At 42.1% G+C, this 20874-nt stretch overlaps 1 protein-coding gene across 1 annotated transcript in view; it reads left to right on the top strand.

The window, feature by feature from the left end:
* Positions 1-871: 871 nt before the first annotated feature.
* DOK5 (docking protein 5) overlaps positions 872-20874 on the top strand; it is a 154132-nt gene continuing 134129 nt past the window's right edge. The window contains exon 1 of the mRNA XM_059038964.2: positions 872-1433. Within this exon, the coding sequence (XP_058894947.1) occupies positions 1368-1433 (66 nt within the window). The 5' untranslated portion in view covers positions 872-1367. The remainder of the gene's footprint in view (positions 1434-20874) is intronic.

Here is a 20874-nt window from a genome sequence, read left to right as displayed (position 1 = left end):
CACACCTTTCCCGTGAGACCTGGGGCAAATCTCTTAATTCCTCTGAGCTTCAGTTTCTATAAAATGTGGGTCATAGTACCTATCTCATTACTCCTTTAACAGGATTAGCACAATGCCTAATGCCTGGTGCCAATAAATGATAGCCCTTATCAACTCAAACATGTTTCAGGAAGGTGGTGCAGCCAGGCGCAGGTGAATGTGAAATCCGGTCTCCCTTTTATCGGATTTTATAGGCAGCATCCTGCAATGGCTATGAACATGAGTTCTATTGCCAGGCTAGGGAGGCATAAATGTGGTCCCGGTATTCACATAAGGGGGGTGGGTACCTCATAAAGTACAGGGGAGTTTAAATGAGTCCAAGCTAAGGGCTTAGAGGGTGCCTGACACTAAGGATTTATTTGGCACCTGCTCTGGGCCAGGCTTTGTTGGTACACGTACTAATGAGGCCAAGGGTGAGCCCCTGGGAAACTCACAATCCGGCGGGAAAGACAAGCTCAAACAAGGAAAATGATATCAAGGCAAGGGCTGGGTCCAGGATGCCAAGGAAACCCGAGGAAGCATGCAGCTTAAGCCAGGGCAGTATCCCTCCCCTCATATGCCAAGGTCAAGGCAAACCATGGCAACACCGCTCCTCAGACACATGCACAACAGAGGCAAAAGCCAGCCCTTCTCAGGGCAAAGATGAGGCTGAAGGGAGAGGCGGGGTAGGCGGCGTCTGGGAAAAAAGTGAAATTCCCTCTCCGTCTAAAATAAGCCCAGAGCCAGAAGAGACCGAGCGTTATCTTGGCGGGTGTGGGCGAGGTGCGGGGCAGGCAGGGGCAAGCTCTGGGTCCCGGAGGAGGGTCGGGCGAGGTGGGCGGGAGAGGAGGGGAGGAGGAGGGTGAGCGCGTCCAAGTGTGTCCGCCTGCGGGTGGCCTCCGCCGGGCGCCGGCCCCGTGCGGCTCCTCCTCCTCGCCCTCCGCCATCCCCCCCACCCCCTCCTTCTCTTCTTCCTCCTCCTCCTCCTTCTCCTCCTGGGCCCCGGGAATCGGCTGGGCTGGATCCCTGAGCAGCCGCCGCTCCTCCTCCTGGCAGGCTGGCTGATGAGTCAGCTGACGCCGGCGCTCCAGCCTCGCCTCTCGGCGCTGCGCTCTCCGCGCTCCCCCAAAGTGGCTGCAAACCGGCCGCCCACTTTCAGGTTTTGGGGGGACAGAAAGTGATGTGCGCCTTGTGAAGCCACGCCGGGCCGCAGCCGTAGCCGCTTCACCTTGTCAACTTTCTTCTCCCCCACCCCAAAGCCTTCTCTTGACCCTGGCCTCAGCCCTCCCCAAAGCCACTTAGGGTGCGTGCGCTTGGGTGAGGAGGGGGGTTGTCACTGGCCGTCCGGGATGGCTTCCAATTTTAACGACATAGTGAAGCAAGGGTACGTGAGGATCCGGAGCAGACGCCTAGGGGTAAGGATCGATCCTTTTTTCTTTTTTTTCCCCCGCCTCCCGTTCACCGGCTCAATTGTCTTTATCCTTAGCCAGCATCCCTGGAGGGTGGAAGGAGATTCCCGGCAGCGCGCCGGAGAATTGCGCTGTGGTTTCTCAGCCTAAACCCACATCTCCTGGGGCTGCCACTGTAAGGCCGGGTCTAGGTATGTAATGGATCTATCTTTATCTCTCGGATGACTTGGCCTTCTGCTGGTGGCCCCGTGGTCGGCTTCAGTAGCCACTGGAGCCCGTCTACTGGAAATAAATATTTCTCGGTAGCCATGGGAGTTAGAGCTCAGCAACCCGGGGGCGGGGTTGCTGAGCCCGCCGGATGCCCCCGGTGGCCCTCTTTCCACTCGCCGCCAACTTAACTTTTCCGGGGCATGGATGGACTGATTGAGGAGGGGCAGACGCTCCGAGTGTGAACAAGGTCAGGGACCCTCTGACCCCAGGGAGAAGTCTTTTCAGACTCCGGGTCCTGGGCAGTGACCCACCCCTGGCCCAGGTGCTGGCCAAGGCGGTGTGGGTAGGTTCCGTCGTCCTGAGCCTGGGTAGGGAATTCATTGCTGGAATACACACCGGATGCCCGCTGGAGGACTATTTAGGGCGGAACATAATACCTGGCACAGAGCAAGTGCTCCCTCCCTAAATATGTACTAAAAGGAAGAATGAATGAACCCGAGGCTACTTGTCGGGGACCGGGGACCGGATGTTGGCCCAGGGATGGTTCCTCTCTTGAAACCCCCTCTCTTTTGCCCTTTTCCCCTTTGCTCTTCATTGATGGACTTAAGAGAACTCATTCTTCTTCTCTTTGGGCTTGAGGGATGGCAAAGGAATTCTTGAGAGGGGTGGAGGATACTGGAATGATTTTTTTTTTTTTTTTTTAATTTCAGACGACCTCATGTCTCTTTGCCTTGTGTCAAGTGCTGTTGCTGTTTTTGTTTATTGTGTGCTTTGGGGCGAGGGAGTTTGGGGAGAAAAGTTTACTTTCCTAATGTCTGAAAAAATAATGTCAGTAATGATGAAGAATGGCCACAGTGGGGCTAGAGTTAATAGTAATAAATTGAACATCTTTCTCCACAAATATATGTCATTGGCACCTTTCTCTTATTTGGTCTTTGGACTTTTTTATGTACCAGATAATTTTACTGAAAACTGAAAGGCAATTTCACAGAGCTAAACAGTTAGGGAGGAAAACCTGCTGATGGGAAACATCTGTAATTATTAAAAACTCTCACCTGATTTGTTTTGGTCCTTTTCTTCCTCCCTCCCTCCCTTTCTTTCTCTCTCTCTCTTTCTTTTTTTCTTTCCCTGCTGGTTACCATGTTTTAGCAACTAGGCCCCATGTTATAGTGAATATAGAAATATATAATTAGGGAGAAATGTGACAGAACTAACCAATCCCTATCAACCCTTAGTTTCCTTGGTTTTCTTTTTTGCTGTGCAAATATTCTCATCAAGGGGACCAACTATTGTTAGGGTACATAACATAGTGACTTTCATGCAAAGGGCAAGAAATAAGAGGAACTTTATATTTTTTATAACCTTATGGGCCAGCCGAGTGTTACAGTGTTAAAAGGAGCATTAGAAAACACCATTCTAATTTTAGATTTACTCCATCATGTCAACTGAGGAAATTGATAAGAGACATCCATTCTGTGCTGGAGAGCATTCCAATAGAACGAGGACATGAATTATTAATGCACAAAATGTGAATTATTCATAAGGAGCAGAGTTTATGCCAAATTGTGACACATGGTGATTTATTTGAAAGACTAGTTACCATAACTTTCTAGTTTATAGTAATTGAGACTTTCTTCTGTAATATTACTGACACTATATAGTCCCATGTGTGCCAATGTTTACGGACAGATATTTGAAGCAGAAGGAAAGGAAATATAGTTTACTTTGCATCCCTTTATATTTTACAGGATCTTGGATGCCGACCAGAAGTGTACTTTCTCAGGATTTATTCATTGTGCCTGTGTTAACACTCACATAGATTTTAGAATATTTATTGAATGATGGTTATTGCTCAGGGAGAGAAAAGGTCAAAAATATAATCAACAAAATCTGGTTTTATTTGTTCAGTTTGATTTTATCACCCATTAATTTTCACAAAGTGTCCTAATGATATAATTTATATATATAAACTGAAGAGGCTGATTACATAATTGTCAGAAAGCACTGCAAACTAAAGTTTTATAATGGAGGCGTCAAGAGGAATGCTTCAGGAAAATGGCACAGCAACCCTCCGTCCAAAGTAAGAAATGTTAATGGTATTAATCTAGGCTCAGATAGCCTAGAACGGCAAGCAGCGTCTGGAGGTCTCACAGAGTCGGAGGGCTTTGCATTAGGTACACAGTAGGCGCTCAGTTAGTGCACATTGAACATGGATTGAACTACAGAGTGAAGGCCTGACTTTGCAATTCGTAAGCCCCTTGAGGAACTAACATGACGTGGTGGTTTTATTAATGGAATTCAGACAAGTGTCTGTGGATTAGAACCATGTTTGGGAGGGTTTATAATTAAACAAGAAAACAACATTTCATCGTAAGCAGCTGGTGTGCCAGGGAATGACCCCTCCGATTTGATAAGAGAAGAAAAGAGAACAGATCTTCTTTCTATTACTCATTAGCTCTCTGACCCTTGACCTCTCTTGGCCTCAGTTTTCTTATCTGTACAATGAACACTATTTAATGATGCTGTGAGCATTGGATAAGATAATATTTGTGAAAATGCAGTGAAAGCATACAGCATTGATTCTGATTTCATTATTTCTTTGGTGTAATCAGAGATGAGTTAGGATTGGTGGAAGGATATAAGAATGATTGATTTTTAAAAATCTTTCTATCTAGATGAGTCCAAAGGCATAAATGTTTGTGCAGCTCTTGAACATTTTCATTGGATGCAGTTTTTTACAAATTATATACATGTAAGTGATTTTTCAGTGGGGCATGAAATAGTCTAAGACCATCCCCATTCAGATGGGCTGCAAATAAGTGGTCACCTTTAGTGGAGATACTAAGCAGCTTAAGTGATTAAACAATCAAATATTTGTAGACTTGCTTTTTTCTATAAACATCAAAAAGCTTAAAGAAATTCAATTCATTTAACTCAAAAGTCTCAGTATCTTCACATCTTTATTCTCCGGCTTTGTCATCCATTGGTTCATGGAGGTGTCAAGCTGGGCCCTGGGTGCCATACTTTTTCAGGATAATGTCGATGTTGTTGTTTTGAGGGCTGGGGAGGGGTGTGTCTACAATTATCTGTCAAATCCACAAGAGGCACTAAAAAATGTATTCTTAGAGGAACGGTGAACTAGGCAATTTGCACATCATTAACCTACCACGTGGCTTAGATGGCATCATATAACTGCCCTCACTTGGTTTCTTCCTTTGCAACGGAGAGGATTTCCCAATCAGTAATTGCCATGGCCTGTCAACCCTGCAAGTCTCAGAGTTTAAACTCACACCTGTTCACTTTATCTCCATGCAGTCCCCCTCGATTACCCGACTTTCAATAGCATCTCTATGCTCTTATGTACCAAGGACCTCTTCTCTCGTCTAGCCTACATCCTCATCTGGACGTCTCCTGGTCTCAACATGTCCAGCCACCCCTGATTTTTTTCATCCACACCTGCTTCTCCTGGAGTCTGCATCTCAGCCACTAGAGGTCGCAGTATTTCAGTTGCCCTGGTAAAAATCAGTCAAGCAAGCAAGCAGCAAACAATAAAAACTCAGCCCCCCTTCTCACTCCCTCCTTGTCACAACCCCACAACCAGTCCATCGGGAGGTCTTGTAAGCTCTGTTTGGGAAACATGTCTATAATCCGACTACCTCTCATATCATCTGCCACTGCCGCCCTGGCCCAAGCCCCCCAATATTGTAGAATAATAGCCTCCTAATTTATCTCCCTCACTGCTCAGACCACCAAGAGTTATAGCCTTACAGCGGCCTCCGAGGCCCTGTGCTGACTCAGAATCTTTTATTTATTGATTTATCTTTGGCTGCATCGGGTCTTCGTTGCTGCGCGCGGGCTCTCTCTAGTTGCGGCGAGCGGGGGCCATGCCTCTCTGCGGTGCGTGGGCCTCTCATTGCGGTGGCTTCTCTTGTTGCGGAGCACAGGCTCTAGGCACGCGGGCTTCAGTAGTTGTGGCTCGTGGGTTCAGTAGTTGTGGCACGCGGGCTCAGTAGTTGTGGCGCAGGGGCTTAGTTGCTCTGCGGCATGTGGGAATCTTCCCGGACCAGGGATCGAACCTGTGTCCCCTGCATTGGCAGGCAGATTCTTAACCACTGCGCCACCAGGGAAGTCCCCTGACTCAGAATCTTTTCTCTTGCTGTTCCCTCTGCTTGGAATGCTGTTTCCCCACGTCATCTCTTCCTGGATGGCTCCTCACCTTCTTCAGCCTTTCCGCAAATGCCACCTCCTCCTTGAGGCCTTCCAGCCACCCTATTTTATCTCTTCCCTCCTTCTCCCTCTATATCCCTTTGTTTTTTCTCTCTCTACACTTATCACCCCCTCACTTACCAGTTTGTATGTTTTTAGTATATGTGCTGCCGAAGCGAGCACCCAGTTTGTATGTTTTACTTGTCGATTGCCTGTATCTCCCAAATGGTATGTGAAACTCCATGAGGGCTGAACCCCAGTGCCTGGAACAGTTTCCAGCATGGAGAAGCACTCGATGAAGATTTACTGAATGAATGAATCCATCACTACCTACTGGTTTAAGAGCATACGCTCTGGGGCTTCCCTGGTGGCGCAGTGGTTGAGAGTCCGCCTGCCAATGCAGGGGACACAGGTTCGTGCCCCGGTCTGGGAGGATCCCACGTGCTGCGGAGCGGCTGGGCCCGTGAGCCATGGCCACTGAGCCTGCGCGTCCGGAGCCTGCGCTCCGCAAAGGGAGAGGCCACAACAGTGAGAGGCCCGTGTACCACAAAAAAAAAAAAAAAAAAAAAAAAAAAAAAAAAAAAAAACAAAAGAAACAAAAAAAAAGAGCATACGCTCTGACACGAGACTGTTAAAATCCCAATTCAGCAACTGGTTATGTGACTTTTGGTGAGTCATTTAGCATTTATAAGCCTCAGTCTTCTGTAGTAATAGGGAGACTCATAATACCCACCTAATAGAGGATTCTCATAAAAGGCTTAACACAATGCTTGACACAGTGGAAACCCAATGAATGTTTCTGACTGCTCTCTCTGCTACTAGTGCTGTTAGAGGATGATGGTGCCTACATGGCTGTTATTTTCATCTCTTTCACTGCAATAGCGCTCATCCTCAAATTTTAGGCAGAAATATTTTCTCACTCCTTTGTTTCTCTGTCTCACTTGACCCAGAATGCCAAAGAGGTTTCATATTTCCTTTAGGGTTTTGGATTTATAGATGATCAGGGATCTGTTCATTTTTAATGATATTGTGGCAAAGTTATATTCATAACATCAAAATCATAGGAATTGAATAAATTCATCATATATCATCAGTACATGAGTGTATGTACACACACATGCACACAAACACATACAACCATTCAGTAAGATTCATGAAGCATCCTTTTCCTTCCTCAAGGAAAAGAGAGTCTGAGGCTAACTTCCAGTAGTAAAATTTATGGTCAGTTAGACTGAATACACTTGCTAAGTATTGCCTGAGAGTACTCAGTATTTTAGCTACATTTGAATCAGCTTCCCTGGTTTCCATGTTGGAAGTGCTTTCCAGCTGGTATTTTAGTCATCTTTATTCAGTGATCCTTGTGGATGGTATGATTGATTATGTATAAAGTCAGCCTTTAATCATCCCCCAAACTGATTTAAGCAAAGAATGGCCAGTTTAGTGATTTTGTGTGTAGGCATAAACCAAATTACTTTTGTGATGATTTTCCCCACATCTGCCAATGTATTTTTTTATGATATTCATTAGATGGCTAGAAATATTTATTTTTTAAGCAGCGTTGTAATTTTTGTGGATCATTATCTTTGGTATTTTAAGAATTTAGTTTTCCTTTGGGATATATTTGATTTCATTTATTTTATCATGCATCAAATGTTTATTGAGTGAATACTCGTTTTCAGAAGCTTAGGGAAAGCCACCTTAAATAAGACAGATACAGTCAACATCCTCAAGGAATTGACAGTCTATTTTTGGAATGGTATTGTTAACATGAGATTAATATATCCACTCTAGTTAAGGATGAATTAGTATGAGTAATGGGTCGAATATTGAAGCGAAAAGACATCCGCGGGTATCTCCAGTTTCATTTTCATGAAACAAGGAAGGGGAAATTTGATTTTCCTCTCCCTCTAGGAATTTGATCCCAGTTGGGTAGAAATAAAATTTTGGGGGATTCCAAGCCAGGAAGAGATTAGGATGCCTCCCTCCTGCAAACCCCTGTTTCTGTGAAATTCAAAATGAAATTGGGAGTTTAGAAATGCCACAGATATATGTGAATGTTGAAGTTAAAATAGCTTCTTTCTGGAATGCAGATGCCTACATTTTGGATGAGTATCTGGCAGCTGATTTTTTTCGGAGCAGTTGGGGGGCTATATTTATTTTATTAGTGTTCTAAGCCTCTGTTGATGCCCTGGGTCTCAGAGAACATAAATGTTAGCTGTGTGTACTGTGTTATGGATAAGATGCATATGATTGTTCTCAGGTGACTTCATAGCTTTTCTGAGATTCTTAGAGAGATCAGGACTTCTGTGTCCCAAACCCTGTCAGCTCCCGCCCTCCACAATTTCCAAAAAAGGTTAAGAACCACTGTCTCATTTTTTTAAATTAAATTTTTAGATTTTAGGTAATAGTAGGTTTACATGAGGTGTAAGAAATAATACAGAGAGATTTCTCATGCCCTTTACCCAGTTTCTCCCAATAGTAGCATCCTTCAAATCCCTAGTATCACAACCAGGATACTGATGTTGGTACCATCAAGATACAAAGCATTCCCTCGTGACAGGGTCCTTCGTGTTGTTCTTTTATAGCTGCCTCTTCTTCTCCGCCTTCCCACAACCCTAAAGCCCCGACAACCGCAAATCTGTTTTCCATTTTTATAGTTTTATCATTTCAAAAATATTATATAAATGGAACCATACAGTGTGTAATGTTTTGGGATTTTTTTTTTTTTTTAACTCAGCATAATTCTCTGGAATTGTCGTGGTTGCCTTCGGCATTGTGGGTATCAAAGTTTCATTCCTTTTTATTGCTAAGTTGTATTCTGTGATACGGATGTGCCATAGTTTGTTTAGCCATTTGTCCATTGAAGGACGTTTGGGGGTGGTTTCCAGTTTTAGGCTGTTATGTATAGGCTGATATAAACATTTGGGTCTGGGTTTCTGTGCAAAGGTAAGTTTTCATACCTCTAGGAAAATGCCCAGGAGTACAATTGCTGTGTTGTATTGGTAGGTGCATGTTTAGTTTTTCAGGAAACCGCCAGGCTGTTTTTCACAGTGGTTGTACTATTTTACATTCACACCAGCAACGCATGAGTGATCTAGTTTCTCTGCATCCTTGCCAGCATTTGGTGTTGCCCCCCAGCTTTTGGTGTCAGTTTTGGTTTAGATGTTCTGATGTGTGTATATTGATATCTTCTTGTGATGATGAGATGATGATTGACATCTCCTTGTGATGCTGAACATGTTTTCGTGTTCTGATTGGCCATCTGTACATACATTTTGGTAAAATGCCTAGTCATGTCTTTTGCCCATTTTCTAATTGGGTTGTTTGCTTTTAACTGTTGAGTTTTGAGAGTTCTTTGTGTGTTCTAGATAGTAATCCTTTTCAGACATGCGGTTTGCAAACATTTTCTCTCAGTATGTAGCTTATTATTTTAATCCTTTTAACAAGGTCTATCACAGGGCAGAAATTTTTAAGTTTGATGGAGTCCAGTTTATCAGGTTTTTTTCCCTTTTGGTACTAATGCTTTGTCCAGCCCAAGATCCCAACTATTTTTTCCTACTTTTTTTCTTTCCTACTAGAAATATTTTATAGTTTTACCTTTTACATTTATGTCCATGATCCATTTTGAGTCAGTTTTTATATACAGTGTGCATTTTAGGTGTAGGTTCATTTTCCGCCTGTGGAGGTCCAACTGCTCCAGGACCATTTGTTGAAAAGCCCGTCTTTTCTCCATTGAGCATATTTGTGTGTATCTATTCCCAGGTCCTCTACTCTCTTCCATTGCTTTGTGTGCCTCCATTGTATAGTGATGTGTCTATATATGTCGACATGTGTAGCTGTACAGTGTCTTGAAATAGGTAAACTGGTTCCTCCCACTTTATTTTTCTTTTTCAAAATTGTTTTAGGTATTTTAGGTCCTTTGCTTTCAATATGAATTTTCAAATAGTCTTGACTATAACTACTACAAGTCTAGCTGGGACCCTCCCTCCCTCCCTCCTTCCCTATCTCCCTCCTTCCCTCCCTCCCTCCCTCCTTCCCTCCCTCCCTCCTTCCCTTCCTTCCTTCCTTCCTTCCTTCGTTGAATTGGTGCATTTTTAGAATAGTCTTGACAATAACTACTACACATCTTGCTGGGATACTTTCTCTCTCTCTCTTTCTTTCTTTCCTTCCTTCCTCTTCCCTCCCTCCCTTCCTTCTTTCATTCATAATTGAATTGGTGCATTATTTTTTTTCCTTGGTGGACGTAGCGTACATTTGGGACTCACACTTCAGTTTGGATCTCAACTTGGCCACTTACTGACTTTGTGGCCTTGGGGAAATCGCTTACTCTTTCCGAAATGTAGCTTCCTCGTGTACCAAAATGAGGATAATAATATGCTTCTCATAAAAGATATCAAACTCTTAATCCTGTGCTGACTCACAGTAGAAACTTCATGAAGGTCTGTAATGTTGATTTTTATTTTTTATTGTTAAGAGATTGAGGTGATATTTGTTGTCTGTTGTCTGTAAGAACCATAAACTGGTAGAAATTAATTCACTCGTATCTCAGCAGAAGAGTCACGGCTTTGGTAATGAACGGCAGGTAGCATCGTGCTTTCCTCTTGCCGTTAACTTTAGCGATTCATTTTTATAACATCGGGTTTATTTAGGAGCCACTGATGAAACACTGTATTAGAAAATACATAGTTGGATATGTTAGACAAAAATGGCAGACCTTTGATTAAAGATTGACCATCATATTTTTGCTTCTTAACTCTAGATGTCTTCCCCAAATGTGAGAATCATGTCTTGAGAGACCATCTTAGGGCAGTAAACAACACTGAATCATAAAATGAGAAAAAATGCTACTTCTTATTTAACTCAGCTCAAGGCTAGGAGGCCTTTTCCTAGAAAACCATACTTAGGTGCAGAGTCTTCAAAACTATCATATTTTATTGTATTCGTTAACATTATATTGTATTACATTTTACCTTCAAGTGATACTAGTTTTCCATTTAAGATAAGAATATATAGTTTCCTCTTTAAATAAATTTATTTAATTTAAAAAGCGAAGTTTTAAAATAGATAATTAACACATAGTGCAAGTGATACAAAGAAGCAGCAAAACCTGTTGGGGTAGGTGGTGGACCTCAGATACAGCACAAATCCAAATGGTGGGCTGTGCGTGACTGAAGTTTGGGAAACGCAGGGTGATTGCACTTATCTGTTTAAGTGGGTTTCGTGAAAAATGCTTTACTTGTAGCTGCCGTATGGCTTGGTTTCATACAAATATATTAAAAATTGGGTTCTAAGAAAAGATACCCCATGTACTCAATACCGTCCTCTAAGGAACTTCTGTCTGATAGGACTATGGGTGTGTGTGTCCCTTCCCACCCCCAACTCCCCCAAACCCACAAACTTGTCTCAATTTGCCTAAGTTTTTATTTTATCTTCCCTTAATTCATTTATACAATGAATACTTTAGTGGTTAATAGAAAGAGAAGTTAGCCTATCTTATGAATGAACTACTAACTCAAATGGATTTAAAACACTAGCTTGAGTTCAAGGCTTTTACTGACTACAAGTTACACTATTCAGGAAAGCGCTATAGTCTTAAAATGCATTTTATTATCTTAATACCACACATTAACTTAATAAAAGAAAATTATTTCTAAAAAAACTTTAAGAAATCATACCTCTTTGAATCCCCTAGTGAAAGAGTTCATTGACTTTTCATATGAACAATTTCTTCAGATTGCCAGCTTTCCATTTACCAATAGCAGGTATTTTAGCTCATTTGCCAAAGAACCACTTTTTGAGCCTGGGTTGTATTTCACCAACAGTGACCCCAAACCTAGATGTTGTGAAACTAGTCAGGTCTTCAACATCCATTAATTCAGGTGGGAAATGTTGTTTGAAGTGTGGTTTGAAAGGAACAAGGCCCCAGGAGACGTCTTAGTCCATTTGATCCATCTTCTTCACTGATGGATGATTTTTCTCTGATTTTCTTCTGGCCGCCTCTTGGTATCCAGATGTTAGCTTTATATTTCCTGCCTGAGGCCAGCCTATATGGATCATCACATCCAAAGTTTTCCCCTCGCATCCCTCTAGAACATTGTTCTTATTTTTGTGCCAGATACATTTTTTTCTTAATTTATTTCTTTGTAGGGTATGTCTTCTCCCACTAGGCTGTAAGTTCTGTGAGACCAAAGACCTTGGCTATCTTTTTTTTTTTTTGGTGTTTTTTTTTTTTTTTTTTTGGCAGTACAGGGGCCTCTCACCGTTGTGGCCTCTCCCGTTGAGGAGCACCGGCTCCCGACGCACAGGCTCAGTGGCCACGGCTCAGCGGCCTAAGTTGCTCCGCGGCATGTGGGATCTTCCCGGACCGGGGCACGAACCCGCGTCCCCTGCATCGGCAGGCGGACTCTCAACCACTGTGCCACCAGGGAAGCCCGACCTTGGCTATCTTATTCACTGCTGTATCCCCAGCTCTTGGCCTGCGGTAAATGCTCAATATTGGCTGATTGAGTGAATAAATGATTTTACTGCAGGTCAGAGTAATGGAACGAGACATTCACATGTAAGAAAACAGGGAGAAGACTGTGCCTATGTCCCACCTGATTTTGTTGTATAGTCTATTTTTGAGTGGTGGGATGTTCTAAGATGTCTCATAATTGCTACTGGTATGTAATCTGCAAATTCATTACCAGGGAATGCAGCAATTAACCCTCGAGGTTTGAGTTGGCCCCCTTAAAATTAAGTTTTATTTGATGTTTTTTGGAATAGGTATAATGTGTATACTTGGTACAAAATTCAAAGGTACAAAGTTTCTACATTGAACAGTAAGATTCTTTTCATCCTTGTCCCTAGGAATTGTCTAGTTTCCTTCCCCAGAAGCAACCACTGTGAATAGTTTATTCCAGAAGAGTCTATGTATAAAAAGTTTTTTGTGTGTGTGCATGAATGTATGTGTGTACATGATATATATAATTACATACTCATCTGAGCCGTGCTTTTCTTATTTAGCAACATGTCATTGTTTTCAATAATCAGATAGAATTCCAGTGTACGGGTATATTTGCTGTATTTGCTTGCTTATTTATCCATTCTTCCTTCTTTCCTTTCTTCCTTTTACTTACTATTAAATATGTTCAGGAAGTAGGAGTTTTTATGTCCATTTTACAGATCAAAAGACTGAGTTAACTGTAATGTTAAATTTTTGTGCAAGTCACACGTGGCAGCGCCTAAGTTTGAGTTTAGGCTGCTTCTGTCTTGTGGAGCGTCTGAGTAATTCCTTTTTCCCTGTTACAGACAGTGCTGCAAACCCCCCCTCATCTCATCCCACGATGAGCATATTGGTGAATAGATTCCTAGAAGTTGACGTATTGTCCAAAGCATATTCACATGTAAAATTTTATCAAAGTTGCCTTGGAGGATGTTCCCAGAAATCTACAAACCCACCGCTTTCCTCCCATTTTGCAAAAGTGTGCTTTGAGAGCTGTTTCAAGATTCTGCTAATCCAGTAGGTGAAAAGTGAATCTGTTTTGCACATAGATTTTCTCAAGCATAATGCTGAGTTCTTGGCAATTTTATAATTAGAATCTTTTCAGTTTTGCAGTCTTTTTTCTTTTAGGAATGACATTTACACAATTTAAAAAGTAGTTATTAAGTAAGGATTTAGAAACACATAAAGGATGATTTGTTTTCTTAGAACAGCACCTTCCTGGGAAATGCTGTGTCAAAATCTTTGACCTAGAAGATATGATAAATCATATGTTAACTGTGGCTGTTTTTGTTATTTTTATTCTGAAGTTAAAATGATAAAACTGAAAATTTGCTCAACATGTATTGGGTAAAGAAATATGTTTATTGAATCAAATAAATGCATAGTAACTAATGTTGCCCAATCAATATATTTATTAACTCACTCAATCTTGTAAGATGCTTCAGGTGGGTCCAACTTGGAGGAGGGATGATAGACTACCGTCTCTGCACATAGTAAATGCTCAATAAACATTTAAGTAAAGGATTAAACTCCTGAAATAACATTTTGCATATTCAGTTATGAAACAGACAGTAGCCCTAGCATCTCACAAGTACATATATTCATAAATCCCAAGAAATTCCAGGAGTTTTGAGGAATTCTATTGGGTGATGTTTGTTGGTAGCCCTTTTGCAGTCTCCAAACTGCACTCCTTGGCACGGGACACACATGTGGAGACGAGAAACCTGGCTGGAATAAGAGTGGCCTGATTTTTTCCCCTGTCCTGCTGCTGGCTCTCTGCTGTGACCAAAGCGTGTCACTGAACTTCTCACACCTCAGCTTCCACTGTGGCAAGATGGAGATAAAAATGTCTGACCTCCCTCTCTTCCCACCTGTCTCCCTCTGAGCCAGAAGCGTGATTGTGGATGTGAAGAGCATGCCCAAACACACACAATATCCCATTTAGTCCCCAGTTGGTCTCTGCAGTGCCCTGCTATAGGCCACCTGAGTGGAAAATAGCAGAGAAGACTTTGGATGCCACTGTGCTGCTATGACTTGTGTCAGACCACAAAACAAGAACAGATAACTTGAAAAAAAATTATTTTTTATGATTTACTTTGGATTTCAAAAGGCAGTGTTGAATTTCTGACAAGAAAGAAAGGAAGGAAGGAAGAAAGAGGAAGGAAGGAGAAACAGGCCCACACTACCTACAGTGAAAGATGGCTTTTGCATATATGAAGTCTTTTTAATTTACTAGTGTTTTACATTACGTATACATGGTAAAGGAAACAAGGCAAAAAAAGATAGAATGAAGAGGGAAGTTCCCTCCTACGCCAGACTTGTCTCCATTTCCAGGCGATTCTAGGCAGATTCTTGTATATTTGTATGGAGATATGTATATGCCTATATATATGTATAGGCATATATTAAAATGCATGTGTTTTTGTGTGTGTATAATTTACTTTGCAAATCATATTATTAAGTACTGTCATATACTCTGTCCCTGTTCTTTTTAACTTATGTTGTAGCACTTTTCAGAAAATTTTATAGATACCCAATATTCACTTATTTGGCTGTTCCATGATTTCTGTAATTCGCTCACGCTAATAATGGACATGTTAATATAGTTTCTAATTTTTGCTAATTAAACAATGAAGCAGTAAACATCCTTGTGCATGCACTTATGCATACATGATACTATACTCTTCTAAGATAAATTCTAAAAAGGAAGTTGCTCTTACAAATTTGTGTATATTTAGGATTTTGATAAATAGATCTAGTTTTCCTTCAAAGAGGTTGTACATTCCCCCGAGAATGTCCAGAAATATTTGTTTCTGCCAATCCTCACTTGGGGTGTGTTTCAGCTCTGAGAGTGTGTGTGTGTGTGTGTCTAACTTTGGAAGGATATTCTCCTGCAAGGATGTTCCTTGGCTCAGTCCTCCACTCCCCAAGTTTATCCTGCTTACAGCAAACTGATTACCTAGTAATCCAATCCAATCCTAGCCTACCTCTACTTTAAAACTCTCTAGGGGGCTTCCCCGGTGGCGCAGTGGTTGAGATCCTGCCTGCCAATGCAGGGGACACAGGTTCGAGCCCTGGTCTGGGAAGATCCCACATGCCGCGGAGCAACTAGGCCCGTGAGCCACAACTACTGAGCTTGCACGTCTGGAGCCTGTGCTCCGCAACAAGAGAGGCCACGATAGTGAGAGGCCCGCGCACCGTGATGAAGAGTGGCTCCCGCTTGCCACAACTAGAGAAAGCCCTCGCACAGAAATGAAGACCCAACACAGCCAAAAATAAATAAATAAATAAATAAATAAGCCAAGCGTTTAAAACAAACAAAAAAAAAGCTTTCTGACATGTAATAAAGAAGGCTGAATTTAAAAAACAAAACAAAACAAAACAAAAAAACCTCTAATGCCGTCTCCTTACACATAAATATTCTGCAATGTACTGAAGACACTCTGCGTGATCTAGACCCTGCCGTATCCCTTCCCACCCAAATCAGTTCTCAGATCATTGAGCCCCAAGTCAGTACTCAAGCCAAACTTACCTACTTTAGTTCCTCCAGTGGCCAAGCTCTCTTTCCTCTGTTACTGCCATTACACATGTATTTTCACTGATCAGAAAATTCTTCCTCTTACTTGCTCTACTTCTTTCTCATCCTGAAAAGCTCAGCTGGGATGTTATTGATGGTGCTTTTCCCAGCCCCATCCCACACCTAAATGCTGGGAAAAGCCAGTCGCCACATGTGGATCTTTAAATTTAAATTAATTGAAATCAGATAAAATTTAAAAACTTCAGTTCCTTAATGACACTCGCCAGTTTCAAGTGCTCACTGGTGACATTTTGTTAGTGGCTACCGTGTCGGGCAGCACAGATACAGAATATTTCCGTCATTTTTGAGAATTCTGTCGGACAGTGCTGCCTTAATTTCTTCTTAACACTCATGGCTGTTTTAAAGTATGTGACTGAACAGGTTGTTTTGATGGCTTTACCCTCATTAGTCTGTGAGCCCCACAAGGGTACAGCTTGTTCTTGTCTTGCTTCTTGCTTTTTCTTACAGTAAGGGTTCAATAAGTATTTGTTGAATGAATGACTGAGTGAATTAAAGAATTTCTCCCAGCTCTTAACTTTATTGTTGTGCCTTATTGATCAGCAGGCCTTCTGGGAAGGGGCTGGATGTCCCATGCTTTTATCCAAGTCTCCTTCAACATTCCAGTTAGATACCTTAGCAGGACCCTAGTTCTTTCACCAGCAACATCATGGAGATTTTTTTCTCACTGGGCTTGCCGTTTCAGCATCCATTGCCTAACTGTGGAAAGGTTGGCTGGGATTGGGCCAGACCAGTGTAGTGGCATTGTCGTGTGCTCCCAGATCTCCACCCGTCTCTTCCGGGACTGAAGGCTCCCATCGCCCGACTGGGAGTGCTGAGTGTTGTAGACAGACAGCCTGAAGCCATGCCCCGTGCTGATGCTGAAGAGAGCTACCTGACCAAAGCCAAGCCCCTTTCCTGGGGCACAGCCTACGCTCACTGACTGCCCCAGTGTGGGGCAACTCGGCAGGCTCCCAGTTTCCTGGGTGGAGACGGGTGCATTGCTGAGAGTGCATCACAGCTGACCTGCATCCTTGACGACCTCCTAGGTGTTGCTTCCACAGCCCTTCCCATTAAACGTTCTGAATGCAAATTTCCTTCTTAGAATCTGCTTTCTGCTAAACCCAATTGCAGCAGCTTGATTTGTAACTGCAAACCTGCAGCCTTAGCTCGGCCTTCCCGAGAGGGAGCCAAGACCTTTTGCAAGAATGTGTTTTGCTTGATTTGCGGGCTCATGGTTTCTCCCTGTATTTTACCCAGTGTTCTCAAAACCAAAATGGTGGGCTTCCCTGGGGGCGCAGTGGTTGAGAATCCGCCTGCCAATGCAGGTGACATGGGTTCGAGCCCTGGTCCGGGAGGACCCCGCATGCTGCAGAGCAGCTAGGCCCGTGAGCTACAACTACTGAGCCTGTGCGTCTGGACCCTGTGCTCCGCTACAAGAGAGGCCGTGATAGTGAGAGGCCCGCGCACCGCGATGAAGAGCGGCCCCCGCTCGCCACAACTAGAGAAAGCCCTCGCACGAAACGAAGACCCAGCACAGCAAAAATAAATAAATACAAAAAAACAACACCAAAATGTTTCTTTAGTTTACTTTTCAAAAAATGAAAGTTCGAGGGCTCATTTCATTTCTTTAAAAAAAAATAATTAATTAATTAATTTTTGGCTGCATTGGGTCTTCGTTGCTGCGCGCGGGCTTTCTCTAGTTGCGGCGAGCGGGGGCTACTCTTTGTTGCGGTGCACAGGCTTCTCATTGCGGTGGCTTCTCTTGTTGCGGAGCACGGGCTCTAGGCACGTGGGCTTCAGTAGTTGCAGCACTTGGGCTCAGTAGTTGTGGCTTGCGGGCTCTAGAGTGCAGGCTCAGTAGTTGTGGCGCACGGGCTTAGTTGCTCCGCGGCATGTGGGATCTTCCCGGACCAGGGCTTGCACCCGTGTCCCCTGCGGTGGCAGGCGGATTCTTAACCACTATGCCACCAGGGAAGTCCCATTTCAATTCTTATGTTGTTAAAATGCACCGGTCTCTTCAACAGACTCATCTAATGAATGAATTAGGAAAATACCTCCACTGGTTCATTACATTGAATTTGGACTTGGTAAATTATTAATATCAAGCGTGGTTTTCTCTGGGAGGAAGAAACTCCAAATAAACAGTAGACAAGATTTATATGCATATTACTTTAGCTTTTCTTCCTCGAAAGGCCTGATGGCAGTTCTTTTTCCTGAGTACTTGTTTACACTGTCATAAAAGGAGAATTCTGATTATAGCTTCTTGTAGCCAGAGGGAAGGAATAGGCTTTTGTCTGCGGATTTGAGTCTACTTTAATCCTGAAAGGGACGTAGCCCACTCATGGAGAGGAGACAATCTGATTTTTCTTTAAAACTGTCCATTTCATTGGGCAACTGTGAATTTCTGGAGAACATTTGTAACATAAATGGAGTTCCAGAAGACATGCTGACTGGCAGATGTTTCAAGATTGATTAAAGATTTAGAAAGAAGTACATTTCCCCAGGCTGCCGGACTACCTTTTAATGAGATTGACAGTTTTACACATGGGATTAAAAAAGTTCTGTATCATACAGAAATAAATTTCTTAAGTTAAATCTGTTTGAGAGAGATGGATACAGGATAAAGTGTGAGTGAAGCAGATTGGACATTTTACTGGTGTTTAACTTTGAAGCTTATTATTCAGAGATAGATGAAGTTGGATCTTTCAAAGATGAAAAAATCATTTTGTTAGACTAATTTCTCTCATATTAAAGAAGGGGTCAGCTCCCCACCAGTTATGGTCATGCATTCTAGGGAATTTGTAATCGTGATTTTTAGATGGGCATTTAGGCATGTGGAGTTAGAAATGAGCAGATTTTCATTTTATCTTGTAAAGGTTCAAGCGGAGAAAGGCATTGGCATGTTAGTTGGAGAAACGACCAACAAGGAGAATATCAGGGTAATTAAAAGAATATTTCTCACTATTCTGTGATCTAGGCATGCAAGTGAAGATTATATTAAATTTAAGGGGTAACATATAAAAAGAATAATATCAATTCAAGTTTTGAAACCAGAGGGGAGAGAAAAGGACCAGAATGATTAGACATTCATGGTGCCAAGAGATTTGATATGAACTCGTTTGATCCCTGTATTTTGCTGATGGGGAAACTAAAGCCAGGAGCAATGTCATGACTTCTCCGAGGCTCTGGCCCCTCAGAAATCATATTTTTAAGCTGCAGTGTGGAATCTACAATGTGGAATTATCCTGATATTTTGTGAAGTGTGCAAAAAAGCAAGTGGCAGAAAAAAAGAGGGATTTTGGCACAGATGTGTGCACATGAGTATTTCTGCATGGGAGTAGATGAAGGATGGAATAGTTCTGGTCATAACTCTTGGAAAGTAACTGTGCTTTCCTCTAAGAAGTGCAACACTGGACGTAAAGTGAGGTGGGTGGTCATTTGCTTCTTAAATTTTATGCTTTTAAATTTATTTATCTATCCATTTGTTTGTTTATGCACATTCATACCTTTTGTAGTGCAATAAAAATCATATGACGACCCAAATTGGGCAGAGATGGAGGACAGCAGTTGGAAGATAAGACTTTTTTTTTAGTGAACTCATTTTACTTTAAATATATTGAAATTCATTCTCTGCATGACAAGGGCATATCCTCATGTATTGTCTCATCCTGAAAGACATGGTCCAGTAACATCGCTGACCTTTTCTTTCCCGTATCTCTTGGAACTTGGGAGAGCGACAGATTATGTTCATTCGTATGTAAAGTCATCACATATGACTTTCACTGTATATTTTCTTTTGCAGGAGAGGAAGCTAGGCCACGTGACTTTCTGCACCTTAACATAATCATTATGGCTTTGCCAAAAACGCTGTAAGACATCCTCACAATTCTAATGAAATATATTTTCCTTTAGTGATCACTATTAATGTTTTAATTAGGAGCATTGAGAGCTCAGGTTTTCAGCAACATCTCATGGTCATAAATTGGAGGATTAAGTGGCCTTTTTACATATCATATTAAGTTTATCAAGGGAACAACAGCTCTAGTTTGTCAAGAGAGAAAGATGGTATTTGGATTCTATGCTTAAATACGTAAGCATGGCAGCTCCGTCAGTGAGAGACTGTGGTTGGACTGGACAAAGGGGAGAAGAAAGTTGGGTCAGATTTTCAGAACAAATGAAACTGATTTGGAATTTCAGTATATCCTGATAATTTGTTCACTTCCAATTTTCTGTGCCATTTTACAAGTGTTGATGTTCATTCTTACGTAGCAAAATTACATCCAATATTTCAGACCCAAGGTCTTGGTGAACCATTTAATTTGTATCACCCAAGTCCTTTGTTTAGGACAATAATAGAATGCAGGGAAGGAGAGAGAGAATCTTGTCTCTTTGAGCTGGTTTTGTAAAGGTTTGTTTCCAAAAGCTATTGAACAGTATTTTTGTAGGTTTTGGCCCTACAGCCAAATAAAGTTTTTTCTGTGGAAGCATAATGCCGTCTAATTACCATGTCAGTGTGTTGGGTTGTAATTTGGACGTAGAAGTGTAGAAATATTGATAGAAATTATTGTGAGCTCTATGAATCAATATACTGAATTTGGACCTAACAGTAGTAGGACACTTAATAATAGCTAGTGCCATTAGGATTTAATAATAGTAGGACACTTAATAATAGTTGCCACTAGGCAAAACATTATATACGTGTACAGGGGAATTAGTTACTACTTGTGACGCCATTTTACAGATGAACAGAGTAAGGGTCAGAACAGTGACATGGCTTGTTCAAGGTCATATGGCCGAGCAAGATGAACCTGGAATTGAGCTTGGCATTTTCTTAACTCTTAATTTAACTCTTGGAATAACATTTAATCGTTGGTATTACTCTCTTTGAAGGGAGAGTGAAGATTCTGAAGTGCCATGCTAGATTTTCTGCATTCATCATCTTTCTGGGTCTCTCTAAGGCACATGTTGTT

The sequence above is a fragment of the Kogia breviceps genome, chromosome 14 (assembly GCF_026419965.1).
Source record: "Kogia breviceps isolate mKogBre1 chromosome 14, mKogBre1 haplotype 1, whole genome shotgun sequence".
NCBI lineage: Eukaryota > Metazoa > Chordata > Mammalia > Artiodactyla > Physeteridae > Kogia > Kogia breviceps.
Note: the sequence above shows the minus strand (reverse complement) of the source record. Positions and strands in the feature narration are given on the sequence as shown.